A 10,274-nucleotide genomic window follows, 5' to 3' on the forward strand; every position below is an offset into this window, starting at 1 on the left:
CCCCCATCTATCGCATCTCTCCACCGCGTGCTGCGGGTTTGCGCTCGTATTATCTCCCTTTTCCTCTTGTTGTTCTTCTTGTGTGCGTGTGTATGTGTGTGTGTGTTTGATCTCGTCTTCTCACCTAACGACTTCCGGTCTGCCCGTGTTGTGAATGCCTTTCATGCGGCTTCCCTGCGTGTCGTTGTTTCATGGTTGCGGTTGTGGTTCGCTGTCGAGACGCCTCGAACCTCGTTCTTCCGCTTGTGTATAAGTGTGTGCGTGTGTGTGTGAGAGAGAGTGTGGTCGAGCTGAGACAGGCGACACACACACACACACACACACCAATCGTGCACGTCATCTGCCTCCTATTATTAGGATTATTTCGCGTCTCTGTGTTCCTTGGAGGAGGGGGAAAAGAAAGGGGGGACAGAGGAGCGGGCAGTCGCACGACCAGACGTATGGAAAACGATGGGCTCGTTGCCGAGTCGGGAGTCCAATGAGGACCCGTCCTCCGTCTTCTTCGCGAACTGCGGCTCGCATGTCGTCTTCCACATCCCCATGACAGACCACTACTTCCCCTCTCCGCAAAGCCTTGCCTTCCGTCAGCTCTTCCACGCACGCAACAATCAGTCGGCGCTGTACTGCTTCGATATGAAGGACGTGTCATCTGTGATGCCGGAGGACGTGGCAGCGGCATTCCGTGAGGCACAAGAGGAGGACTGGGGCGGGGAGGTGGACGAGGTGGACCCCAGCCTGCACTACTACGATGACGAGATCCGCGAGAAAGTTCTCGAGTGCTGCAAAAACCCCGATTCCATCTCCGAGGACGCCGGCGCTGCTGTTCCGCTCGCGCCACGGATTGGCCGGCATCTCCGCCCCTCCATTGAGGACCGCGAGGAGCTCTACCGTGTGCTCGTGACGGAGCCGATGGAGGGCACCCTTGTCGACACAGACGCAGAGATGTGTGCGCTATTTGAACAGGAGCAGCGCTGGCGGGCTGCCTTACCGAACCTGTTCAACGGGCCGCAACAAGAAGGCAGCCACAGTGGCAAGCGGTGCAAGGCAAACGGCGGCCACGGTGCCGACGAGAATGACACCGACCATGCTCATCCATCCGCGGGCGCGAATGTGACGAAGCAGCAGAGCCACAACAAGGCGGTAAAGAGGGGTCACGGCGCGGCAGCGGCGAACGGCGCCGGCGTCGACGCGGCAGCAACCCACAGCCCGTCCGTCGCTGGATCAGCCATGCCCTCGGCGTTGCCGCCGCCGCCGCCGGCAAAGTTCTTGTATCCCATACCCAGGGCAATAGCCGTGCGCTTGACAACGGAGGAAGAGGAGGAGATGCGCGCCGAGTATTGCCGTCAGCGTCGCATCCCGTACGTCGCCCCGGCATTCCACAGCGTCAGTACAGCAACGGGGAACCGCGCCGACGCCTGTGCTGGCGGATTTTCTGCTCAGCAGCAGCACTTGGCGCCGCGGACGCCGTTGCCCGTTGTGGAGCGTCGCCACTACCACTTCGAGGACCACCCCCACTACCGCGACGGCCGCGTCCATCTTGTCGAGGAGCACGGCGTGCTCTACCACTTTGCCTACTTTGCCAAGCGGCAGTCCCAGACGGCGACTGCCGTTGCCGCTGCCGCTGTCGACTCCTCGCGCGGCCCCCAAAAAGCCGTGACGACGGGAGACGCTGCGCCGTCTGGAGTGCTGGCAGCCAGTAAGACGCCGACCGTCCGCGGACGTTGTTTGCACGATGTGGTGTACTGCGAGAAGCCGTCTGCGTCACCGGCGTCGAGCAGCAAGCACGCCGTTGCATCGTCCTTGGGGTTCGGGGGTAGTGAGCCCGAGGTTGCGCCGCCTGTGCGCTACACCTGGTGTGCGCGCTGTGGGGAATGTGTGACGCAGCGGATGGACTACACTCAGCTGCGCCGGCTCAAGTCCACGCGCGTGCATCGCCGCGCTGTCCAGAAGCGGCTGCCTGACAGCGACCAGGATTCGCCCAGGGAGAGGGACAGCGTGGACGAGGTCGACTCGAACACGGAGCGTGTCGACGAGGAGGGCGAGGAAGAGTTCATCATCAACATCATGCCTGTTCGCGTGGTCGGCATGGATGGTCTGTTGCCGTCCCGCAGCCGTGGCACGCCGTGGCTGCGCAGGTACGAGCAGGAAAGCGAGGCGGCCGAGGACGCCTACATCGAGCAGCTTGAGCAGAAGCCGCCCGTGATGCGGGTGTGCCGTTTTATCGAAGGCTCCGTCGGGGACAAGATCGTCAATCGTGCTGCGCTTGTCACGCTGCTGTCGTATCGTCCCATGTGTCGGCAGGCGGGGCTCAGCGATGCCCTGACGCGGCCCATCTGGTCCATGTGCGTGCTGTCGAACATCCCGTACCTGCAGATGGTGCGGGAGACCTTCTTTAGAGCCAAGGCGGCGGTCGCGGAGGTGGACGACGACGATCTGCTGCTGCGCGACTGGCTCGGCATCGTCGATCGCGAGAACAACTTCTACAACTTCATCAACGCGAACCTGCACATGACGCGTAACTACGCCCCACCGGAGCGGACGGTGCGGCAGCGCGAGCAGGCCGAGCAGACCGACGGTGTCGCCAGAGCAGGCACAGCATCGAGTCGGAGGACGACTACCGGTGGTGGCGGTGGCGTCAGAGAGGACAGCAGCGTCGGCATCGGCCCTCCAGGCTCCTCGTCGGTGACGTCACCGTCGCTGCTAAAGACGGACGTGTACTCCGCCGTTGAAGATTATAGCAACCCCGCGGCGAGTCACGCGGTGCATTCCGCAACGTCGGCGAGCGGTGACGCGACATCGCCGTCGCGCCGTGGGGCAGCCCCCACTGCGGTGGTGGCAGCGCGCGCGTCGGCCGAGACAGCCGGGCAGACGACAGACGCGGTGGCGCAGGGCGTATGCGGCAAGAGGGAAGACAAGAACAGCGACTTGAAGCCGACGGAACGCGACGGCGCGGATCTGCGCAGTCGCCACCTCACACGCACTCTCGAGGAAGCCACGGTCGGGCGACCCGAGGGCCACGACCCGCGCGACCAGGCCGAGGAGGACGAAGACGACGAGGATGACGCAGAGGACGAGGGCAGGGAGCGGGGCGCCAGCGACGGCGCCGGCGAGAGCGACGCGGCTGTCAAGACCGCTGTACGGCGTGAAAAAGGCAAGAAGAAACTGCAGCACAAGGACTTGGGGCTGCCATCGCTCTGTTTGGACACCCCGTCTCCGCTGGCGTCATCAACGGACCAATGTGCCGCGGATTCTGCCGCCGCATCGACATCACCTTTCACGGAGGATACGAAACAGACGAGAGGTGACGGCCAGGGTAACCCCGTAGCGGCGAGTGGGATGGGCGGACTGCCTGCTGCTGTCGACAGTCGCTATGGGGCCCATCGACACCGCAGTGGTGGCAATGAGGATGGTGAGGATGAACCTGGTGGCGAGCCCCCAGTCACGACCACCACCACCTCCCGCACACTGCCAAACGCCGCGTCGGCTCGCGCCACCCCCGGGCTGGGCAAGAGTGGTGAAGGCGACGCAATGACACCCTGCGCGGACAACTTCGACAATGATGATGATCCGGACCTGCGCACGGAAGAAGAGCGCCGCCGCGCACGCGTTAGCGTCGCGAGGACATCAGAGACGAGTGTTTCCTCGCTCCAGCAGCCGACAGCACCATCAACGGTAGCGGAGGAGGCGCGCAGTGCAGAGAAGCAGCCGCACCAGCAGCGGCCAGAGGTGCCGCCGCGGCCGAATTTTCAACTCTTTTCATCCCGCCTTGAGCCACATGCGCCACTGTCGCTCTACAAGCTCTTCGACTACGATGCCAGCGCTGACCAAGCTGCGAAGAGGACGGTCACGCAGCTGGCCGCCGCCGTTGCGGCTGGCGTAGCCGCCGACCATAAAAACAGTGTCGGCAGCCGAGATGAAGACGGCGCGGACCAGGCAACCGCCGCCAGTGCCGCTCCAGAAGTCGCCACCACCGCGTGGCCTAGCTACGTTCAGCGCGACATCCTACGTGAGAACGAGCGGCAGCAGGCGGAGCCGAAAGCCACGCGGCGCCTTAGCCATGCCCTGTACGAGTGCGGCATGCTGGCCACCACCCGAGGCCGCAACTTCCTCTTTCTCCTACGTGAGGACTGCGTGCGGGCGCTGCTCTTCTACTGCTCCGCCGCAGCAGCACCCATCTTTATTGGCGCGTACATCGAGCCAGTGGACACAACGAGCCTCAGCTACGGTGGCGCGGTGCGGCTGCGACGGCCGAGCACCGTCGACATCGCGCTCGACGGCAGCGACGAGGATGACGGCAGCCGCGCCGCTCCGGCGCGCAACTACGTCGGCCAGCGGGTAGTCATCGGGCAGGTGGAGGGGATGGAGGTGATGGCCGAGTACTTCAAGAGCAAAGGCCTCATCACGTGCTTCAGCGTGTCGGATGTGGACAAGGCGGCCCCCGGGCCGAGTGCCGCGCACCGACTGCGCAAGATGATCTTACCAACAATCTCGTTATCCACCTCCCATGCACAGCACCGCAGCAGCGGTGGCCCTGCAGGGGAGGCAAGCTCGTTAGCGGCTCAGCAGGCGCGAGAGCTGGCACAGTACGGTCACGTCTTCACCTACGCCGCCGCCGATTTCTGTGATGGTGACTTAGTCGTCTTCAATTTCGAAGAGCGGCGGTGGGAGCACTACGAGCACCTGCAGCTGCGCCGACGATTCGCTGCAAAGGCAGTCACAAGTGCTGCCGAGGCGGTGGCGACGCCGGCATCCCAGATGCCGGTGAAAGCCGCCGAACCAACGTCCACGGGCAACGTAGTGGTAGCTGCTGACGGCAACCAGAGCAACGCCAACTCCGTCGTGGACCCCTCCATGTCCGCCAGACTCCTGTGCGTCGGGCTGGATGAGCTGCTGCTGAGCTGGACCAAGTGGATCGTTGACAACCGCTTCTACGAAGACCGCACCGACCTGGGCTGGCTAAGCCTTCCAGACGGCAGCCCTATCCAACTCGGCGGTCGCTACTTTCTCTGGAGCTTCCGTCACAATTATCAGCGCTACTTCTACGGCGTCATTCCGAAGTTCGCCAAGGGGCGTCTGCGGCGGCACAAGATGATTGAACGCAACCGTAGCAAGAAGAAGGACGCGGAGGCGCCGCGCCAGCAAGCGCAGCCGCTGGCGGGGATATTGGCAGTGTCCCCGGCGAGTGCGCAACGGTCGAGTGACGTGTCGTTGGCGCGTTCGGCACCGTCGTCTCCAGTGCTCGCCACCGCCGTTGCCGCTACCCCCTCGTCTCCCGTCAGGCCCAGCTACAAGAGCCCCTGGCAGACAAGCGACACGCTTGAGGCGCAGCAAGAAGAAGAACCACGGCGGCGCGGCGGCAACACCGGCACCGGCAGGCTGCTTGCGGATCCGACTCTTGGTGATCAAGCTTCCTCATCTCCTCCGCACCCTGGTCTAGGCGTTTCACCATCTGCCCACGCGGGTACAACGCAGAAACCACCTCTGCCGCAAGAGCAACTGTCAACGTCGGCAGCTGCACAAGCCGTATCAACAGCGGCTGCAATCAGTACACACCCTGCATCAATGCATCAGCGCCAGCGCCGCTCCTCTCCCCATCTTCAGACGCAGCAGCCGATCGCCGCGACATCGGCGCCTCTGCCGCTGCCTCACCGCATGAACCCGTTCTATAGCGACAGCATCTCTTACTCGGCGCCAGACGCGAACATCACTCTTCTACAGCAGACGATGCCGCAGGGGGCCAACAATAATGCCACCGCCTCGAACTTGAGCGCTGCGCCAGCAACAGCAGGAGAACAAGCACAGCAGAGCAACTTCGCAAGCTCCCTCAACTCTGCCGGCGGCTTCTCCACGCACGTCGGCAGCAACGCGGCCCGGCCCACCCTCTGCCCACCAAAGATCTCGACTGAATCGCTGAGCACCACCGCGACGACGACGACAACAGCAGCGCGTCGTGCCCCCTTTCTGAACCCACCACCGCAGCATCCACTCAGAGGTAGCCGCAACCATCTCAGCAAACCCAGCAGCCCCGCCATCTACAGCTCTGGACAACAGATTGGCTTCGGAGGTGGGCCAAACTACTACTACCAGTACGGCGGTAACACATTCATACAAGACGGAAAGCGGCACGAGAACGAGTACTACCCGCCGCTGCCCACGAGCACTCCCTTCCACCCTGTCACGGCCATCACGAAGCTCGTGCCGCTACCTCACCCAAAGACAGGGCGCGGCGGTATTCCGGCCATCTTCCGCTTCTGGGGCCCCATCGGGTCGCCAGCGCCTCGCACGCCAGTTGCCGCGTCCTCGCTACCAAACGCAGGTGGAGCGGCGCCCACAGCCTCCGTGGCCGCCATACCGATCTCACTGGTGCCACAGCAGATTCATCCACTGTCGCCGCGGCACCCCGCTACGGACTCGCCCTCTGCCAGCAGCTCCGTCGGCGGTGGCGAGAGCATGGGTGTGAGCCTCGTGGAGGCACACCACCACAGTACTGGTTCTAGCCTCGGCGCTGGCTCGCCCACCGCACCGGCAACCGCTCCCGCCTCCGCTACGCCTGCCGCCGGCGCATCAGCCGTCAACTTGACGGTCCACGTGCGTCGGCGCACAGGTGGTGGAAACACGGCAGCGATCAGAGTGGGTGGCGGCGCTTCTTTGGCACCGCTGCAGCTACCCTCGCAGGGCACCTCCTCGCTCGGAGCCTCACTAACGACGCTCACGACGACGGGGCCTTCCATGGGGCCGGGCACACCCTTCAAGCATAGCCCCCTAACTCCATCAAACCGTCCTATAACGCCGTTGTTCGCTCACTCCGCGCCGGCGCAACTGTTAGTTTACGATAGCGGGTCGCAGCGACTCTCGCCGACCAGCATGCTCCCTACCAACCTCATTAACGAAGGATCAAAGACCAAAGGCGAGTCGGTGCTGCGGGTGGACGAGGACATATACATGCAGCGGGAGGCATTCCGGTGGAACCCGTATGCGAGCACCAAGTGGGCGCAGAACAGAAGCTACAGCACCGACGGCAGTACCAGCGATGCCCGCGATAATCGTCCTGTGGAGGGTGGCAGCGGAAACAGTTAGGGCAACGACAACGGGAGCGCGGTAGGGGCCACACACACACACACGCATACAGGACACACAAGCACGTAGACGTGCGGGTGGGGTGCAACGGTTCACAGTCCCCCTACACGCGGAGCTCACCTTACATCCGCCCGTCCCGTCCGCCCCCCTCCTCCTCCCCATGTCTGTCTCCCTCTCGCTTTCTTGTTGATGTTTACTTCGCCGTGGCGTTGGCGATAGGTGTTACCCCAAATGCGCACCAACACTGCCGTTCCTCCGTTGGTTCCGTTGCAGCACCATCACCACCACCACCCCTCCATCACCTCTTTGGGTGCACACGTCTGTGCGTAAGAGAGTGGTAAGGGTGCGGCGTTTTCGGAAATGCGCTTCTACTGATTTCGTTTCGTGCTTCCCTCTCACTGTGTGTGTGTGTCAGCGTGTGGGCATGCTTGTCTGTGTGTGTGTGGTTTTCGTTGCAGGAGGGCAAGGCGCTCGCACGCCAACCGTGAAGATGATGAACTCGTCACACTCCCACGTGAGGCCATGAGCTCTTCGTCCTTCGGTGCTCAACCCTGTACGCTACGCTTATCGCTGCCTCGTCACCGTTTCAGCGCCGTCCTCACATTGTCGTTTACAGTGCCGCCTTGCATCGGCCTCTGCACTTTCGTTGCCGTCAACGTGTCGCCATGCAGCTTCTCAGTTCCCAGTTGTGTGAAGCAGCTGGCACGCCGACACCTCACTGCGCCGTCGGCGGTTTTGAGCGGGTGGCACTGTATACACGGACTGCGCAACAAGAGAGGGCCCCTCCCCCCCCCCAACCAAGATGTGCAGGCGCACGTGCGGCGGCGCACGAAGTGTGTCACGGCCCGTCTCGCGAGTAGCGTGATGTCTGCGTGTGCTCTCTCTCCCTCTCGCACAAGAAGACGCCGAAGTTGTGCTCAACCAGTGCCCCATCGCCGCGAATGGGATAAGGTGTGGTCCTGGTCACAGGTCTGCCTAAAAGGCTCGATGCGGCCCGCGCGTGTGGCGGAGGCGTGGTCCAACCTGTGCGCCCAAAACGCGGGCGGAGCGCTGAAAAGTGCATGCGGCCAGCCGGGAGCGTCAGCGATGCGCCTCACACTCTTTCCATTCCTGGGCCTTCTTTCTCGCTACCCAGCCGCGCGGCATTACAGCCCCGCTCCTCACCAGTGCTACCGGTGGCGGCACTCCCCGCCCCAAAGCTGAGGAAACCAAAAAAAATGAGTCATCGCCGCCTTAGAGCCGTGTCTCTCACAGCCGTAACCTCCCCACCACCACCAGTGCTGCGAGCAAGGCCTCCTGAGCTCTTCCCCATCTCCAACCTCTCCGTCTCTCTGCCGGTCAGAGCGCGGCACGGCGCGGGTGTGTGCGTCTGGGAGCGCTATCGGGTGCATCTCCCGTGTGTGTTGGTCCCACCATACGCTCAACGCGAGCAGGGAAACGAAGGAATGGCGGCAGCGTGGGAGATGGCCCAGCATGCTGCTGCCACCGCTTCTGTTTCTTCATCTCTGTCGGAGCGTCTCAGGAGGGCACGGACGGCTCGCCTGCAGCCACGGTGAGCAATGCAAGCGCGTAAAAGCGGCGTGAATGAGCATGGCGACCAGGAGCGGAGCCGTCCCGGTCACACTCGCTTTCTCCTCCATCTCTCTCTCCCTCTGCGATTCCACCACTCCACCTCACCTCACCCTCCGCATCGTCAGGGATTTTTTCTCGCGCCCTACTCCTTCCTCACCGCCTTCAACACCACCACCACTTCGTTTTCTCAGGCTTACACAGATAACGCACTCACGGTCACACAGGCAACTCTCCTTGTCGTTCACCACACCTCCAGCCCGAAGACCAACAGCAACGCCATACGATACAGCGAGCCAGCGGACGCACTCACCAATCCCCCTCCCCCTCCTCCATCGCATCACGCCTGACGAACAGAGAGCATTCTATATATATATATATTTGACCGTTTCTCTGTGTGTGTGAGAGAGCGTTATCGAGGGTGTCTTTCCACGGACACATACACAAGCACATATATACACACACAGACAGACAGACACGCGAAAATGGTGTCGGGGAACACACATCTGACCTGCCTGCGCGGCACTGTCGTCCTGGGCGCGATGGGGGCGGCGCTGTGCCTTTGCGCTGCGGCGACACTGCCCATTTTCGAGCTGCGCGTCGACGCGCTCAACTCTTCCATCACACAGTCTCTGTGGACGACAAGCATATACACCCCTGCCGGAGAGAAGCACATGCCTGTGAAGACGTTCGTGAAGGACTGCAACGATCTGGTGCTTGCGTTTCAGGTGGCGCAGATGTCCACCGTTGTCGGTATCGGCGCCCTCGTTCTGGCCTTCCTGTCCTCGGTCTTCCAGTGCTCGGTCTTCCACATGTTGTCGACCTTCACGTACTCGAGCTATCGCGTGCGCGCCGTGTGTGGGGCGCCGATTTGCCTTCTGCTCACGGTGGCGATCGCTGCGGCCGGCTTGAACTGCTACATCATGCGCGCCATGTACGAGAACGACTGGTGTGAGAACAACAGCACCGTGCCCATGTCAAGTACCGATCCGGCGATGGGTGTTCTTACCGAGCCGTTGACTCTCCTCAAGCCCGCCATGGCTGTGGTGAAGGCGCCGCAGGTGCAGCTTTATCTCTTAACCTCCGCCACAAACACGAAATCTGATGCGTCGGTGGGGGCCGAACGCATCTACATGCCCCTGTCTAAGGTTGCTGCCGCTTCGACTGGCGGCCTCTTCGGGGACTGCAACCCGTTCGACGGCTGCATCAGCTCCTTCCACAGCATGGGGTTCACGGGCGCGGAAGGGTGGAAGACGACGTGGGCGGCGCTGGCAACGGCCATCACCGGATTCTTCACAGAGACGCTGGTGGTGATCATTGGTGCCCGTCGCCCGTCGGAGGCCGGCGTGGGCGAGTCGGCCGTCGCACTGCTTCAGGGCGAGGACGAGCGGCTACTGTGAGATTCCCAGACGCGAGACGGACAGGGAGGGGGCAAGAGGAAGCGAGCACGCGGGCCCGCATATACAAGGCACACGAGCAGACGCAAGACGACGATGGAAGATTGCCGCGAACACCTCACATGCCCCGCTCCGAAGTGATAGCGAGAGGCCAAAATGCGCGGGCGCGGGCGCGGGCGGTAGCGCGGCCCTCTAGCTTGCACTTGGCTGCGCTTCTCTCCGTTCCGATGT

The 10,274-nt window shown here is 62.7% G+C and overlaps 2 protein-coding genes across 2 annotated transcripts; both read left to right on the forward strand.

Moving 5' to 3' along the window:
- Window positions 1-540: 540 nt before the first annotated feature.
- Window positions 541-7,077, forward strand: LMXM_08_0630 (hypothetical protein, unknown function; the record flags this gene model as incomplete). Its single annotated transcript, XM_003872575.1, has 1 exon — window positions 541-7,077. The coding sequence occupies one exon, from the start codon at window positions 541-543 to the stop codon at window positions 7,075-7,077; it is 6,537 nt and encodes a 2,178-aa protein (XP_003872624.1).
- A 2,054-nt stretch (window positions 7,078-9,131) lies between these two features.
- Window positions 9,132-10,046, forward strand: LMXM_08_0640 (hypothetical protein, unknown function; the record flags this gene model as incomplete). The annotated part of the gene is made up of 1 exon (XM_003872576.1): window positions 9,132-10,046. One exon carries the CDS (start codon window positions 9,132-9,134, stop codon window positions 10,044-10,046), a length of 915 nt encoding a protein of 304 aa, XP_003872625.1.
- Between the last annotated feature and the right edge of the window lie 228 nt (window positions 10,047-10,274).

The sequence above is a fragment of the Leishmania mexicana genome, chromosome 8 (assembly GCF_000234665.1).
Source record: "Leishmania mexicana MHOM/GT/2001/U1103 complete genome, chromosome 8".
Lineage (NCBI taxonomy): Eukaryota > Euglenozoa > Kinetoplastea > Trypanosomatida > Trypanosomatidae > Leishmania > Leishmania mexicana.